General features: G+C 56.0%; 1 protein-coding gene across 1 annotated transcript in view; it reads left to right on the top strand.

The window, feature by feature from the left end:
- The window catches only part of SPECC1L (sperm antigen with calponin homology and coiled-coil domains 1 like), a 105,869-nt gene extending 95,487 nt beyond the window's left edge, over nucleotides 1-10,382 (top strand). The window contains exons 14-16 of the mRNA XM_054592776.1: nucleotides 7,052-7,168; nucleotides 8,107-8,166; nucleotides 9,895-10,382. Coding sequence (XP_054448751.1) covers nucleotides 7,052-7,168; nucleotides 8,107-8,166; nucleotides 9,895-9,984 — 267 coding nt within the window. The 3' untranslated portion in view covers nucleotides 9,985-10,382. The remainder of the gene's footprint in view (nucleotides 1-7,051; nucleotides 7,169-8,106; nucleotides 8,167-9,894) is intronic.
- Nucleotides 10,383-17,341: the final 6,959 nt, after the last annotated feature.

The raw sequence follows: 17,341 nt of genomic DNA on the forward strand, positions 1-17,341 counted from the left end.
TTTTTTAAAAATAATATGCATTCTAATGGATATGAAGTGGTAACTCATAGTTTTGATTTGCATTTCCCTAATATGACTAATAGAATTGAGTATCATCTCATGTGCTATTGGTCTGTCTTCTTTGGAGAAATGTTTATTCAGGTCCTTTGCCCATTTTTACATTTGGCAATTGGGTTGTTTGTCTTTCCTGTTGTTGAGTTGCAGGTTTGTTTTTCATGGAAATTTTCAAATATTTATTAAAGAAAATAGTAAAATGACCCTCTGTACACATTGCCCAGCCACAGGTCCTCAGCACATGGTCCTCTCATTCTCCCATCCCCACCTGGATGATTCCAGAACAAATAAATCCCAGCCATTTAATGTCACCACATACTTAGACGGCGCTCAGACTTCCCAATTAAATAAATTTTACAGTTGATTTGCTTGAATTAAGTACAAGGTTCACAAATTGCATTTGGATAATATGCCTCTTTTAAATGTTTTACTCTTAAATCTCCTGTGCCCGCCCACCCCGTGCCCTGCTATTTTTTCCTTTCAGTTTGTCTTTTTGAAGGATCGGGGTTGTATGTCCTGTAGAGCTTCTCCATCTTAGGTTTTGCTGACTCCATCCCTGTGGCACTGTCCCTGGATAAGCTATAGATAGAGCTAGAGGTTAGGGCTGACGCCAGTTCGGGTCTGCGGCAGAAGTTCCGAGCTGTGGAGTTGTGCCTCTCCAAGGAGAGTCGAGTGGGACCTACTCTCTCTTTCTGTGGCGTCACTATCATTGGAATCATTTTTGCCGAATGGTGCCATTCTAATTCTGTCAGTCACTCTCCTTCGTTCTTTAGAATTCTTCTTTATAGAGACCCTCCATGGGCTGTTTGATTGCCTTGAGGTCCAGCGTGGTCAGGAAAGTTCCACCCGGTGCTTGACTCTCCCTTGGTTTGCCAGCACTCAGGACCCTGCGCGAGTTCCAGGCTGCGCTGGTTCACTTCTAGGAGCATCGTCGTGGACTCAGGGATTTGACTTTTTACATGTTCCTGTCTGTTGTACTTCCAACCACCTTTAGTTTTTAGATCAGTGGTCTTGCCTTTTGGCTGTACACTCAGGTCATCTGGGGACCTTTAAGGAAAATGATGCCCGTATCAGTTGGATCGGCCTCCCTAGAGTAGAGCCAAGCATATGTCACCTTGAGAAGGCTTTGCAGGAGATTCTGGTGCACAGTGAGGACTGAGGGTCCTTACTGGAACCTTCCTCTCACCTCCCCAGGACACGAGAAGCAGGACTCTGTCTTCAGAGTTGGTGGCTCACCCTGGGCTGCCTGCCCTGGCTTCCTTCCTTCCTCCCTCTTTAACACTTGGACCACCTGATGAGCAAGCCTCAGACTCTCCCTCCCTGGACACATGCCACCTCCCCTTCCCTGACCTGGAGCAGAGCTAAACTTCCCTTAGACACCCTTAGATCTGCGGCCAGAACAGGTCTACAGATTTACACCATAGCAACCCTGGGCTTCTGCTTGTTACTTCCAGGGCCTTCTGGGGCCTTCCGCATTTAACTCCTAGCAGTGGTGAAAACTGTCTCTTAATGAGTATTTTCCTCTCTTTTAGGCATTGCACCCAACACTGTACTGTACAGAAAAAGCACACCTTACGTGCCTCACTGTGATTCACAAACACCTGCGCCAAACCCTGGCCCACGGTCTGGCGCTGAGGCACCACGGGTAGGGGTTTTGTTTGCGATTCACTCCTACCTCCTGAAGTCCGGGCTCTGACCCCAACTTGTGTCATTCCCAGTCACCAGTCGTGGGAAGGACCCTGCGTCCTCCTGTGTTGGACCTGTGGACAGACGTAAGGAAATCGGTACTTGTATGTGTTAGCAGAGGGATGAATCATGGCTTTTGGCTTCTTGCCCTATGCCCATAAAAGAGGCATTTCCTTAAATAGATCAGAACTTTAATAACTATTTAAAGAACGTGGTATTTGGGGGTGTACTTTACGGCCCTTAACTAAACTTCAGGCAAATTAAGACATTTTAGGATGTTTTATGACTTTCTGTTTTTGGTGGAGATTTGTGTAACTTCTGGGCGCCCATACCCCAGCCCTCAACTCTCACTGCATAAAAGGCACACCGATGTGGGGCCCACCCGAAGGCCACAGACGAGGCAGCGTCCCCTCTGGAGGCACAGGCGCAGGAGAGCGCTCTGTCTCAGCTCAAGCAGCAGCGAGTAGAAAATGCCCAGCCAGTTCTGCAGAGGGTCGGAGGGTGTCTGGCAGTTTCACAAGTCCAAGTTTTTATGAGCGTGAGAAGGACAGCAGATGGCCCTGTGAAACAGGCCGCGTTCGTCTGCCCTGTCAGATCCCTTAGTCAACATTTCCTGGATGGAAGGACATGTGCCTTTCAGGGGAGCGGGGCAGAGCGCCTCATTGGCGTCTGTGCACAGGGCTTTTCTAAACTTTTGTTCCAGCTCTTATCATAACCCTCCTATTTTTGTCTGTCCTGATCCGAGCATAGACTTACCTTGTACAGCAGAAAAGCCCTGCAGTGACCTGAAAACCAAGTGGAAAATCTGAGTTTATTGATTAGGAACTTTCATTGTAACCACTGTGTGTTTCTAGTTTAAAAGAAAATTGTTTCCTTAGAGAGCTTGATACATTGCCTGTGAATAGTGAACAGTGGACACAGTCATTCCATTAGTGGGCATGTTCCCCCGCAAACAGCAAGTTTTGGGTTTAAGAATAGTTTATTTTAAAGGGAACGGCTGGCCTGCTCTGGAAGCTGTCGATGAAGGAGTCGGGGCGTGTGCAGGGAGAAAGGCCCCGATCCTGGAGCCCAGCCCCACGGTTCATCTGCGGAACGCAAACCACGCGATCCTTCTGCCTGGAGGGAGATGCATTGGAAGATGTGTTTTAAAATCAGTGTCTTTCCTTACACCCTGAAAATGCCACTTCTGAAGAAAGAAATTCTATTTTTGACAACCTTCGAAAAATAAACATGTAAAAAGTCTATGAAAGTTGGAAAACGATGACGTATCATTTAGGTGGTTTTTTCCAAAAATTTGTAAGTGTTCTTCCCATAGCAATTTGCCGTTGCTCACCATGATGAACGGCAGCCCAGATGTTAATTCAGGTCATTTTTCAAGTCTTCCTGTCCTCTCAGCAGCACCTGCGTTGTTGGCCATTTTAACTCTTCCCTACCCCTGGCTTCCGGCTTTTCTCCCACCTGCCCAGCTGCCCTGTGTGTCCCATCGGAGGCTCGTTCTCCTGTGTGGTTTTCGTGTGAGCAAGTTCTAAGAGGCTTGGGCTGAGGCCTCCCTCCTGCTCACCATCCACTCCGAACACCGTGCAGGTTGCTCCATGTCTTTATGTGAAAGCCCCGGTGGGCGGTGGAGGGTTACCAGTTACGTGAGTACAGCGGGGGCCAGCAGAGTCTCTTGTTGTCCCAGATGGGGTTAGTGCCATCTCTACAAAGTATCTTTCTATCTCCACTGCAAGTGAACAAAACCATAAAGCTGTGTAAATCACCTTACAGTTTCATAATGTTAACAACTCATCGTCTTACCTGGGCTGGGGTTTGTACGTCGACTTCGTAGGTGAGAACCTGCCCCCCGAGGGGCTGGGCACCAGCAAAACCCAGGGGCAGCACTGTTCACCTGGCCCTCGCGGGCGGGTAAAGCCGTCATGAATTATGGGGACCAGGGAGTGACAGGCAGACTAAACTACCTGCGCCCTTTGCCACCCTACACAGAAAGCAGCAAGTGAAAGTGGAGCACCGGACCTCACGCAGGCCTCCTTGTGGAATCCAGGCAGGGGGCGGGTGGGGGGGCGGCAAGAGGCTGATTCTGGTGGCAGCCAGTAAACATGCTCTTCCCTCTGGTCTCCGTCACCAGGGAAACCCAGTGAGGGCCCTGGGGTCACTGCCCTCTCACTGTCTGCCCTGGGAGTCTGGAGCCCACGTGTGGGCCTAGGCCGTGGCTCCGCATGCGCAAGGCAGTGCCGGGGGGAAGGTGTGCGAGCGGGGCCTCGCTGGGCCTTGGTCATGGCTCTGGGGTGAGCGGTCTTCATCAAACGGGAAGGAAGCCGGCTTCTGTGGGAACAGCCATTTCTCTAGCTATTTAATACAGTTTTGTATCGCTCGTACATGCATTTTTAACTCTGTTAATCCTGTCATTATATTAATGGACTATGATAGCTATAACATTAAGAGATCCAGAGAGAAGGCCAGGGGACCAGGGGACCTTTCCTGTCTTCACTGTGCTTTTCAGCCTCAGAGAATCAGATTTGTTGTTTGTGCACTTCTGGGTTCTGTCTGCATAACTTGATAATACTTCGATTGTTTTTTTCCTGCCTTTAATGTTAAAATGAAATAATATGAGGTGGGGAGCAGAGGGCGCAGGCCTACTCTCTTAGACTGTAGGTTTTCCCCACTTCCTTTGCAGCACCTCAGTTTCAAGGCCTGGCTCATTCCCCTAGGGTTTCTCTGGACCAGGCTAGGGGTGGGGGGAGCGCTCTGAGAGCCCACCTGGGTTTTGTGCTTGCTGACCTCGTCGTCTGCTGGTTGGGATGCCCGGTCTGGCTTCCCTCCAGCCTCCCCAAGCGGAAGGGGGTGGTTGCCCTGGCCAGCCTGCCTGGGTTTGGGCTAGCGTTGTTTTGATTTGGAAGTCTGGTTGTCAGGTATTTAAAGCCAGCTCCCCCTACCCTGGAGCTCCAGGAGCCTTTGTTTCCTCTTTCTTGAAATTGCTTTGGCGTGTTTTGTAAATGAAGTTGCCGCTCTGACTAAAGATTCCAGGCTTGGGGTTGGGTTTGTCTTGAGGAAGCGGGGAAGGCTGGGATTCCCACAGCTGGGGAGCTGGGGTGCAGTGGCTTCCTCTTGTGCAGGAGCCTTTGCCGTGAGGCACAGTGAGGCCAGGCACGTAGGCCACTGCCAGAGGCGCCTGCCTTTCAGGGAGCTGGAGAAGGGGCCGCAGCGGCAGGAAGTGGAGATTTGTTTTCCTCCAGAAGTGAATGTGACCTCTGGGGGCAGGGGTTGGGAGTCCTCGGCAGTGCATGCTGCCAGTGGCCTCGCGCAGAGCTGGGACACATCAGTGAGAAGCTTCTTGCCCTGTGGTCCATGTGATGGTGCCCAGTATCCTTGGTTCTTTCATTAGGGCCCTTAGTCATGGGGACTAGGAAAGTGCAGTCTGGCTTGGAACTTAGACCTGAGTTGGAATAATCACCCAGATCGGCTATGTGACTTGGGCCTCTCTGAGCCCCAGCCTCCTCAGACGCTTCTGGGTGTTGTGAGAATTAAACTGCCTGTAGGATGCTTGAGACAAGGGTTCCCGTCCCTGTCCACCTACTGCCAGCCTAGCACCTTGGACACGTCACTTCCTTCCCTGGTCCTGGTCTCCCAGGTGGAGCTGATGCCCCTGGCAGGCTGCTCCCTGCGATTCAGGTGAGAAAGAAGAGTCAGGTTTGCTGTGGCCGTCGTCAGCAGTGACCATCAGGCGTTGGTTGTGGCACCCTCAGAAGAGGCACTGGCTGCTGTTGCCACCAGCGCAGGGGCCCGCGGAGGCCAGCCGGCTGTTGTGTCTACCAGGCCAGGGAGCATGCGCACCGCGGCACATAGGCGGGGGATCTTCCCGGGCCCCTTCATTTGGTGTCGCTGGACGGCTGGCAGGTGTACTCTCAGACGGTACATTCGCTGCCCGCTCACTGCGACCTTTCCCTGTGGCTCTTGGGAGGTTTGCATCCCTTTGTACCATAACCTGGTAACTTTCCTCAGAGCAGTTGGTGAACAATGGCTCCTGACCAGGTCTGCGAGCGGGCAGCCCCAGAGAATCAGGCTGCCGGCGGGGAATGACCTGGAGTGAGTGTCCGTCGAGCTGCTCTCCTTCAGGAGGCTTGTGTTTGAGGAGAAGACCCCGGAGGGCAGCCCTGTGGCTGCCTGCGGTTAGGGGTGAGACTGTCGTTTTCATGACAAACGCATGAAAAGTGGCCCACCCAAGGGCTGGTCACCTGGCCGGGTTCCCACCCTACCCCCTGACCTGCCCCTCTTCCGTGAGCTGCAGGTCCCCTGCTCGGTGTCAGGATGTAACAGCCTGTAGAAAAGGGGTCAGGGACGGCTAACTTTGTAAACCTCTGTATGTATACGAATATGAATGGTGGTAGCATTGTTCCGTGATCACTTGTTCCTGGGAGGAATAAGAACCAGTGCCCAGGAGCAGGTGGTTTGCCTTCAGGAATAAAATGTGCTCTTTCTCAGTCACCTAAGAACCTAATCCTTGGTGCAGGTGAAGGTCGCATGCAATCAACAGTGAGGCAGAAAACGGGAAGGGTAAGGAAGTGCTCTCGTTTCCATTTTGTGTCATTCACATAAAGTGTGTGAATTTCCAAATTTTAATTGCAGAGTTTTATCTTCAAAAGGATTCTTGCAAATAAGGCTAAAGGTAACCTCCTAGCTGAATTGCATTATCATGTAAGAAAATATTCCGAATGGTCGGTTACTTTTTTCTAGTTGCAAATAATCTAATTTGAATATGGAGTAAGGTGCCTCTTAAAAGTTGAGGTGGTTCTCAGAGAAGCACATAAAGCCACAGTGTTAGTTGGCTCCTAATGTTTCCTCATGCAAGATGGCGGCTGTTGGTATCTTCAGAATACGGAGTCCCTAACTCTGTAAATATTTGTCTTGAGTCCCTCCCCAAATAGGGGAGGTCAGGCTAAATGGAAACTTTTCTTAACTTAGACCTTCTGTTCCTCAGTGCCCCGTGAGGCTGCAGAGCTGTGGGACATGTGCCCAAGGTTCTTCAGGTGAGGGTCGGATGGCTCCGATTTTTGCCACGGTGGTGGCTGTGACGTGCAGGCGGTGGGTGGGCTAGAGCGGCAGAGCGGATGGGCGGGCCGGTCACTGACCCCGGACGGGCCTTTGGGCCTGGGCCCGGCCCCAGCGCGCTGCACTCGCTCCAGAGGCCTGCCTTGTCCGGGATCTGAGGGCCATGTGGCATCTCAGACGTCCTCCACCTGCCTCAGCAGTTCTGAGACAACTGCAGTATGTGTTGCTTATGTGTTTTTTGTTTGTTTTTCTACTTTTCTTTCAGAATATTGACATTACAAACTTCAGCAGCAGCTGGAACGACGGGCTGGCCTTCTGTGCCCTTCTGCATACGTACCTTCCAGCCCACATTCCATATCAGGAACTGAACAGCCAAGATAAGGTAAGGCGGGCTACGACACAGCCCCGCTCCTGGCGTCCTCGTCACAGAGCGGGGGCTGCGAGTGAGAAGCAGGGGCAGAGCCTCCCGTCGGTGGGGGCCAGGCTGTTGGCATTGCACACATTGCAGAAGTGGCTTACGGTGGCCCTCTTTTGGCTTGGTCTTATTCTAGGTCTAGGTTACTTGTGCTGAGCCAGCCAGTCCCTGACTCACCTCATGTAGGACGTTTGCCTGGTCCAGAATTCCACAAGGAATGACATTCCTAGTAGAAGTGACAACACATACGGTCAGGGATTTCACCAAGAAATGGCCAAGGAGAGCCGAGCAAGGCACGAGCGGCCTGTCAGCACCAGCCACACCAGGCCAGCACCCCGCTGCCTCTGGGCCCAGGACGGGCTAAACACGCAGTTCCCCGCAGACCGTGCTGTGCCCTGGGATGCCCCGTTTAGGGTGCTGCTTGGGGGTGGGGCCAAGGAACAGCCCCCGCACGGGTGGGCGCTGGGAGAGGACTGAGTCTCGAGCTCTCCTCTGGTCTCCTGTGCAACCCAGCATCAGCCCCTCGTGCCCTTCAGACAGCCTTGAAGGTTCCCACAGTAAGGAAGCGCTCTTAGCAGGAGTTTCTTACCTCCTATTAGCTTTTGGGGTCCAGTTGGCTGTGGGCTAACATGCTTGGAAGTGGCCCTTTTCTGTAGTGAGGAAGGAACGAGGGTTTGGGGATTGTTCCGCAGCGGGTTACAACAGGGCAGGCAGAGCCCTGCGAGGGGGTGACGAGCACATTGCTGGGCCCTTGGTGTCAGTCGGGAGTCCCGAGGACCCTCCTGCAGATTGCTTTGGTGCACCAAGCGGGGCGTGCGTCCCTCCTTGCCCAGTGTCCTACATAGTCCGGATCGCCTCTCTCCTGGTCTTGCTTGTCTACGCCACTCACACAGTTTCTTTTACAGCGAAGGAACTTCACCCTGGCCTTCCAGGCGGCCGAGAGCGTCGGCATCAAATCCACACTGGTAAGTCCCCATCTCCCCGGGGAGTCACTGCCGGGCTCCCTGTTTCATTAGGAGGCGCTCACTTTGTATTAAGGGAGAGGCCCCGGTGGCGTGGCGGCCTGGTGACGAGGAGGCGGCGCAGGCCCTGCGCCAACCCGGCAGGCGCCCTATTGGGTGAGGCGCAGACAGCACCTCACTCCTGCCCCCCTGGCACTTCATGCCCCACAGGGAGTATCCCAAGGAAGCGCCCCATGTCGGGAGGGGTGGTCTTCATTGCAGCCCTAGCGCCCTTGAGCCAGAGTCCTCCTTAGTCACCTTCCTCCTTAACTGAATCCTTGGGGTCAGAAGAGAAATGTTAGCAAGTTTACAAATGTCACTGTCAAAGGCACATTCCAACAGTCTGTCTTAATCGCCCAAGCCAGAGGGAGAGGGCGAGTGCTGAGTCCTGGGAGGTGGCTTTAGAAGCTGAACAAGTGGCTTCCGCACTTCACAAGGGTCATGGCCACTTCGCAGCAGCCACTCGAGGTGCGAGGAATGGGTCGTAGGAAACCCGCGTGTTTCAGAGTTTCGTTTACACCCCTGCTTGGCGCCTGCAGCAGCTCACGGCAGATGTGCTTCGGTCAGGCCTTGTCACTAGTTCTGACTCGCTGGGAGAAAGTGCTGCGTCCAAATGCAAAGCCAGTCCCTCCACACCTGGGAACACTGTCGTTGCAGGAACTGTGTGCTGTGGTGCCATTTATAGGATCATCAGTGCCCAGCCTGGGAGTTTCCACAGAGTGAAGACCCATGGTGCCAAGTCAGGGACCCCACACTCTCCCTTGGGTGCCGTCTCACCCCCGCCCCCCCAAAGGGTACCCATCACCCTGACTTGAAGAAGCATTCACGCTGCAAGAGCACTCGTAGCATTTCATAAATACATCTTCTGAATTAATTCAGGTCCATTATCTGGATATTTTACATTCATTACATGTAGAATTCTAATATATAAAAAGTGGGCAGTTCCCTACCCTAAAAAACTTTTAGATTCTTACATTGAACAAATACAAGTTTCTCTGTACCAGGTCACCAGTGGGCGGCCTTGCCATCCTCACTCAGGGACCCTTCAGAGCTGTGCTGTTCAGACCGCCCGGCTTCCTTGGGAAGTCACAGGTGTCCTGCAGCAACGGTGGGTCTCTGTGGCAGACCTCAGTCCTGTAACGACATCTGGAGTTGCCCACGTTCATGCGCCTCCGCCAGTTCACAGCTCACAGCTCGCTGGCGTTCTGCAGAGCGCAGTTGGAGCGTGGTGCCTTTGACAGTTTGAGGCAGTCGCCATCCTGAAGGGCATTGGAGCACCGAGCTCTGGAGCCCTGGCTGCACAGACCCCACCCCGGGGCGGTGACTGGGGTGGGAAGGCCTCTCCGAAGGGACCATGTAGAGAGTTTAAGAAGAGAAGCAGGCAAGGGAGGGGGGTCCAGGAGACGAAACCTCCCAGCCTTGGGGAGCAGGGAGGTGACCCGGGTGTGGGGCTTGAGCAGGGGTGGGCAGCTTAGTGATGACACTCCCAGGGAGTAGGCGCCTTCCAGGACACTTGGTAGAAACGTAGCAGGCGTCTTGGCCGGGCCTTTGACATGTATGATCAGGCTTAGACCAACTGTCCTTCGCGGCCCTGCCCAGCCCCAAGAGCCCGTGTTGCCGTGGCAGGGAAGCTGTTGAGACAAGCCAGGAGGTGACGTGGAATTCTAACCCGGCCTCTTCCTTCTCTTCCAGGACATTAATGAAATGGTGCGAACTGAGCGGCCCGATTGGCAAAACGTGATGCTGTACGTGACAGCAATCTACAAGTACTTCGAGACCTGAGTGTGCCCGGAGGACCCTCCCCAGTTACCAGACGACACCAACGCCATTAGCTGCGCGCCCCATAAAGCTTTCAGCAACTCCGCAGGCTGCCCCGCAGCATGTGAACCTTCAGCCCAGGGCCTCCAAGTTGGGAGAACTTGGGCCTCTGTGGCCCACGGCTCTGACCGGGCACCTTCCACATGACCTGTCCAGTCAGTGGTCAGCGTGGGCTCAACACCCATCAGGCACGCTGATTTGCTGCTGGAGTTTTCCTTCTGGAGAGAATATTGAACTGTTAGTGCTGCGGGGTATTTAACATAAGGCTCATGTACAGCTAAACTTGGGAAAGGGGATTAAATTACGCGGGCAGCTCACGGGGGTTAGTGAAAGCTTCAGCCGCAGCGCTGCTGCCTGCCCGCCTGCCCGGGCAGCTGCTGTCGCCCTGCACACCGAGCAGGGGACCTGCCGCCTGACAGAGGTGCCTGCTTCCCAGCACCAGCCAGTGGGCCTCGACTCCTTACTTGGGCTTGGTTTCAAGGAGTGTGTCACCACAGCAGTGGGACAGCCACCCTTTCATGTGGCAGGGCTCTCCTAGCCAACAAGATTTAGATGTTTTCTGACCAAGCTGACAGGTGATGAAGACGCGCACGCCTGGCTCGCTGCTGCCACAGGACTGTTCACGTGGCCAGGCCCCCTCGCCGCTGCTCCGCCGACCTGTCCTCTAGCCTTGAAGGGTCTTGGAAACCTAGCTCTAATTTAGGTTTCTGGAAAAAAGAACTGATCATAAGGAATTCTCTAGTTTAAAAATTTTTTTTTTCTCAACAGCAACATTGAGGGAAAATAGCTCCTGTTTTACCAGCACCACAGTTAAATTGCTTTAGTAAGCCTAGAGATAAAACACAAAACCTGGACATCAGCATGGTGAAAGCCAGGAATGAAGCTGGAAGTAGCAGGAGAAAAACTAAACAACCTGAAGGAATCCAGACGGTATAATTTAAAGTCACTCTGAGTTGCCTAGATGTGATCCTCCTAGGCAGGAATTCAAGGAAGTGCCTTAACCCTCCTTGCAAGGGTAGCCACCGCACAGAGGGTCTTGGGCGCCGCCACAGCCCGGTGATGGAGTGGGTCCCCTGCCGTGCCGCCCTGTCCACATTCCAAGCAACAGGCAGCCTCACCACAACCCCTTCTGCACAGTTCAAACCAAAGCCTTACTTTACAAGGTGTTCTGTGGAAGTGTCTCACACTGGGACTCGGCCCTTCTTGGAAACAGGGAGCCCAAGTCTCGTGTGCACCTGACGCAGTAGTTGTTGGTTTGAATGATGTCAAGACCTGTTGTTTCCAGAATACAGCTGTGTTTAGCACCTGGAAAGTAGCATGAGGAAGAGCTGCCGCCAGTGGAAGCAGGAGCTCTGCCCCAGCCACAGGTGCAAGGAGGCGACTTGCAGAAGGCCGCCAGCCAGCGTGGGGCGCGGGGTCTCCATTCAAGCACGACGTTCTAGACCCTGAGTTGGACGTGTCTGTAGCCTAGGGGAGAACATGGTTACTATGAAACGGCTGTGCACGTGTGTGCAGCCTGCTGGCCCGCCGTCAGCCGGTGGCTGCTGAAAGCCTTTCCTAACCCTGCCCAGACATCCTAACCTGGCTGCTCCGGCTGCTGCTGAGCTTTCTGTGAAATGCCCACTTTCCACTAAGGAAAGAGAGGCCAGTGAGCAGAGCCCGGCCCCGAGCACCGAGCAGACCCCAGTAGACACCTGTTCCCGCCCTCCAGGCCAGGGTCTGTTCTCGTTTGTCGTTCCATTGCCAGGTGCTGTCCAGTGAGGGACTGTTCTGGTGAGAGTGACTGTCTTTAATGTCTCTCCACAGTTGGCCCTTTAATCCCTCTCTCTTGCTCCCATTTGCCCTCACAGAGGCCTGTGCACCTGCTGGACCCAGTGTGTCTGATCTGCAGCCATGTTTTTTGTTTGTTTATTTATTATGCTGGCGGGGTGGGAGCTGTCTTGTCCTAAAAGAGAAGGCTTTCTTGGGTCTGCAGTCCACGCCTTGGCCCGCTCCGGCCTGGTGAGCCGCCCTGGCTGCCTGTGCTGTCGGCACTCTCCGGTGTCTTTTTGGAGGAGCGTGGCCCCTGCTGATGGGCTCGCGTTGTCCAGCATGGTATCCTGGGGCCGTGACAGGGCAGAGGACGGCCAAGGGGAGGGATTGGCCTGGACTCAGCCTGTCTGGGGACCAGTCTGTCTCCCTGCCAGCAGGCCGTGCAGAGGTACCTGGCTGGGCTGCCCACATTTGGATGTGGGACCACAAGTGAGAAGATTCCAAAAGTGTAACTTTTTGCTTTTTCTAATAGGATCCTTATAACACTTGGCTTTATTGGATAATTCTAGATGATCACATATACCTAAAAGTGATACTCTGAGGTGATTTTGGTCCAGTGGCACTTGATGTGAAGTTTCCAGAAAGTCACTTTTCCTCCTTTCAAGCATAAGCATTACTGCAAAAGGGCCAGTTAACATTTCTATTTCTCTTGCCCACGGGCTTCTGCTGATAATAACTTTTTAATTTTGTTCTATTAAATATTCTTGAATGTATTAAAATTGCTGAAACATGTAAGGCTTGGGCTTTCCTAGTTCACACACCACGACTGCCTTTTTGACTTTGTGTGGAGGGGTCTTGAGCCGCCTCCTGGGACTCGCTGTGGCAGGAAGAGCACACAAGACCAGCCTCTGCCCCCTCTGGCTCATAGCGGGACGGGGTCAGGAAAGGCACCACCCTGAGCTGCAGGGCACAGCCCCGGCTTTGGCCAGAGGCCCAGGCCCGAGACAGTCTGGCCCAGGTGAGCCCAGAGCTTCTGCGACAGTCGCTGAGACCCAAGAAGCACTGAGCTGTCCTACAAGGATGGAAGGTTCCGATGTTTCCCACTGTAGCCCAGAATACATGCTGTTTGGGGGGCGGGGAGGCAGTGCTTTGAGATCTGGGGGTTTTTTAGAAATGTATCTTCTTGGAGATAATTTTCAGAGTATATAAAATTACAGAGAGATCTAAAAAGATCAGTAATTATACTACTCAGAGGCAGCCAACCAGTCAAGCCTTTTTCTCCTGTGCGTCTTGTGTGGAATGATTATGAATCCACAAGCACAGCCCAGAACAGCACTGTGTCTAGTCACGTTGCACACGTCACATGCGGAGGAGCCTGTGGGTCCACCTCCTGTTTTGCAGAGGGTGACCTGGGGCGCCCTTCCTGGGCCTGCGACCCCCTTCCCAGGGTTAAAGGTCCACCCAGCAATTGAGTTGCTCCTGGAGGCCCAGAGCCCCCCACCTGAGTTAAGGTGTGTCAGCTGGGAGTGCTGTTGAGCTCCTCCAAATAGCGGCTGATGGCTGCGGGCGTCCATGTTGGCCTGGTGTCCAGAGCGCCGTGCCTGGGTCCTTGGGCCGCAGGGCTGGGAGTGCAAAGGACTAGCCAGGACTGCTTGTGGCTCCTGCTCCTCCCCACTCACCGGCCCGGGGCCTGGGGCTGTCACTTAGGCATTGAGCGCCTGTCCTCTGCTGCAGTGTATGGAAGTCATCCTGCTGTGGTCGGCGAAAGGCCCCTGCGGTGGCCGGGTGTGGCGTGGACACCGATCGCAGAGGTGGAAGAGTAACCTCCGCCTGGACCCCTGGGCAGTGAGGGCAACACTGGCTGGCTGAGTTGATGCCCCTCTGGTGTGGGGGGTTCCCTGCCCCAAGTATCCCTGATGTCTGTCCTGCCAGCTGCCTCAGGAGCAGGCTCTGAGGGGCGGGGGTCGTTTTGTAGTGTCACTTTCTGGCCTGCAAGACCGTGGGGCCCAAGGGGCTTCTCTGCTCTGCTGGGCCTCCGGTGACTGGGGACACCTGGTTCATGGCAGGACCAGCCCAAGGGCTCTGCTTCAACTTAACACTTGATCTGCCTGTCCCGGGGCAGTGCCTGTGGGGAGGGAATCGTTTTCACCTTAGGGAAGGTTCTAGAACCTTTTTGGGCCAGGGCTGTGACAGGTAGAAGCAGGGAAACAGGACCCTTGGGGAGGAGAGAGACCCAGAAAGGACCACACACCTTTATATCTGTAGCCCCTCAGTCCGGGGCCCTGGTGTGCCCTGGTGGCACACGCTGGCCAGCTCTGACCCCGCCCTCGGGTCTGCACTTCCCACAGCCTTGGGCCAGCCTGGGTCTGTTCTGGGCTTGTCCCTGAAGCAGAGGACAGGGAGAGACGGGGGTCTTGTGCTTGCAGGCACCCTGCTGTCCATGAGGCGGGTGAGGGGTGGGTCCTCGGCAGGCCCCGGGGCTGGGTGAGCTCTGACCCCGGCTGGCAGGGCTCTGCTGGAGTGAACCTGTGCGGGGGGGAGGGGGGGGGCAGGGGGGGCAGCAGCGCCCGGAGCTCGGGGCGTGAGCGTGGGTCGAGGAGTGGAGAGTGACAGCGCGGCCCGGTGTCTGCCGCCTGCCCTGTGCCAGGCCCCCCTGAGCAAGAAAGGCCCCAGTGCCCTGGAGGATGTCTCCGGCACCCCGTGTGTGTGTGTCTGTGTTCAGAGGGGCCGCCGTCCTAGGAGGAGGCCAAGCAGAAGGGCCAGGGAAGAGCATGGGAGGGGCGTGTCACGTCCCAGCAGCCATCCGGCAGGAAGCAGGCTGCTCTGGGCAGGGGTCCGGGCACCCAGGTCGTCCTCCCCACCATATACACATGCACGCACAGGTCTGCCACCAACACTGGTGACAGGTAGAGGCTCTGCAATACGGCGATCCCAAGAAGGGATCCCCTCCAGGACTGTGCTGCCAGGCCAGGCACTGCTCTCTGGGGCGGGGAGGGCGATGCCTGGGGCGGGGAGGGGGAGGGGCGAGCAGTGTGACGTGTGGCCCCTGCTGTCTGGGCTCCCAGCTCAGGGCCGTCCCTGGGGTGTTGAGTGACAAGCGGCGGCATGCGTGGGGCTGCCCGTGCCCATCTGGGCGTCAGTCTCCACATCTTCACAGATGCACCCACGTCAGCTCAGAGGCACAGGGCTCCTAGTGGGGCTGCTCTTGGACCCCCAGAAGCATCTTCCCTGGGACTGGGCTGGAGGATGCGGTTGCTCTTGCGGCCGCCATAGCTGTGAGCGGCCGGGGAGCTTCCTGGGGTATGATCCTGCCTCCTTGGGGCTACCTTAGTCTGAACATAACCTGGAGCCCGTGAGCCCCCGCTCCCGCCCCACTTCCTCAATTCCAGAGCCCCAGGAAGTGTTCGCTGCCCCTCCCTTTTGGAGGAGGAGTTGGTGAGTACCTCAGGGTGGCCGGGTTGGCTCCCGGTGATAGGGCCCCCGCACCCGCTGGTGCTTTGTCCTGGGTCTGGCATTTCTGTCTCCCTGATGTGGCCCAGCTGGCCCCACAGCAAACAATCAGGGACCAGAGGCCACCCAGGTGCATCCTGGACAGGAACAAAGGGCCAGAAGGGTGGGGAGGGGGCGAGGAGTCTGAGAACGGAATTCTGGAGCAGGAGAGCCCAGCTGGCCCCGGCAGCCTGGGCCTGGACCAAAGGAAGGGCGGGTGCCCACAGCCTTCAAAGCCTGGCCTGGGGCAAGGAGACCAAGGCCCAGAGGTAGAAGATGGGGCCTGGAAGGGCGTCCCTGTGCCCACGGAGGAGCAGCAGGCCGGTGCCCCCACCCTCGGAGCTCCCTCGGGCATGGAAGCCTGTCCCAGGTGAATGCTGCAGCCTCTCGAGACTGAGGAGGGCACAGGGATGGCAAGAGCGTAGCAAGGCGAAGGCCGGGGAAGTGGCCTCGAGGCTCCTTGTGCCAGAGGGCAGGCCCCTCAGGATGGGGGGATGCGACCGCAGAGGGTCCCCGAGGAGAGCCCCGAGAGGGGGTGAGTCAACCATCAACATGCCGCCTCCACTGGGGACGCAGTTTGTGAACAGCCCTCCCATATGTCTGCTTCCAGTCATCGCTGAACTGGAGGGTCCCCAGCATGTGCTGTCTCCGGGGAATGGCTACACTGGAGACCTAAACAAAGGCACATGACAGATGACCTAGGACCCTTGGTAGCTGCCTTCACTAACGGGCTCTGCTGTAGAGGCAGACTGGGGGCCTGGCCCTGCCTCTGGGGCAGGCAGGGTCTGGGGACCTGGGGAGCTGGCCCTGGGGCTGCAGGTGAGCCAGACCCTACCTGACCGCCCTGGCCTGAGGACACAGGTACCTCAGGCCTGGGGCATCCACACCGAGCATGGGGGTGGGGCTGCCCCCTGGGCCCCAGGGATGGACTCTGAGGGCTTTGGCAATCTGGCCCTGAGGACCAGCTGCAAAAATGGACCCTTCAGTCCCCGAGCATGGGAAACTGTGTGATAAGGTGGCGGGCCGCACATGGGGAGGCCTGGGTGGGAAGGGCGTTGGGCCCCCAAATGAAAATGGCAGGGGAGAGAATCTCTGGGGCCCGCCCTGGTGAGTATGGGACAAGAGTGACCCCTGCGATTGGCTGAAGGTTGATCTCTGCCCATGAACCCCCATAGTCCCTTGTGTGCCCCAGGTAACTCAAGACAAGCAGTGCCTTGCGTATGTGTTGAGTGAGGACTTGAATGAACATGGGCCCAATAAGGGGGAGGCAGGAAGGTTTTGCACCCTCTCATCCTCCCCACCCTCCCACCCCAGAAGTTCAAAGGCCCAGAAGCCGAGGTAGAGAGCAGAGGGACGGGGCAGGGTCCTCTGTCTGGGCAGTGCCTCCAGCGGGTACCTCACGGACTGACTGGCTCATCAGGGCGGAAACAAGACAGCTCTGTTCTACCAGTGAAGCAAGGCCCACAGGGAAGCCGTAGCTCGAGGGCAGCCCAGCCAGCAGTCCCGGGGCAGCGTCCCCCCAGGGGGGAGCCTCTTCCTAGGGAACACAAGGGCCTGGGGAGGTGAGGGTGGGCTCCTTTGGTCCCCCGTTCTCCCTCAATGGAGGTAAGTGTGTTGGGGGGCGGGGAGGATGGCATAGCCGCCTGGGGTGGGGGTTGGGGAACAGGGCCAGGTTGGAGGTTACAAAGGCACCCGGGACGGGGGTGTTCCCACTTCTCATGTGGTCAGGCATGCCTCGCCCCATGAGGCCTCGAGTTTACCTCCAGTTGTGTCGCAGTCCCGACCCCTCCCAGCCTGCCCTCCTCTGCACCCCTCACCCCCTCAGAGGGCGCCACTGTATATTAAGGGAGAAGGGGACCAGGGGAGCCAAGCTGGCCTAGTGGGGACAGGGGCCAGGGCGAGTGATGGGCACAGCTGAGGGCTCTGGGTCCTCGGAGGTGCTGGCCATGCGCCGCCCTCCCACCTCCCACCTGTGGGCTCCTCTGGGCTGCTCTACAGTAGACATTGCCTTCCCGCCCTGGTCTCGGCCGCAGGGTCCAGCCTGGCCATGGGCAAGTTCCTCTGCCCCAGGCCTCTCACT

This window comes from Pteronotus mesoamericanus, unplaced genomic scaffold (assembly GCF_021234165.1).
Source record: "Pteronotus mesoamericanus isolate MK-2021 breed Mesoamerican mustached bat unplaced genomic scaffold, CSHL_Meso_final scaffold_371, whole genome shotgun sequence".
In the NCBI taxonomy this organism is placed as follows: Eukaryota; Metazoa; Chordata; class Mammalia; order Chiroptera; family Mormoopidae; genus Pteronotus; species Pteronotus mesoamericanus.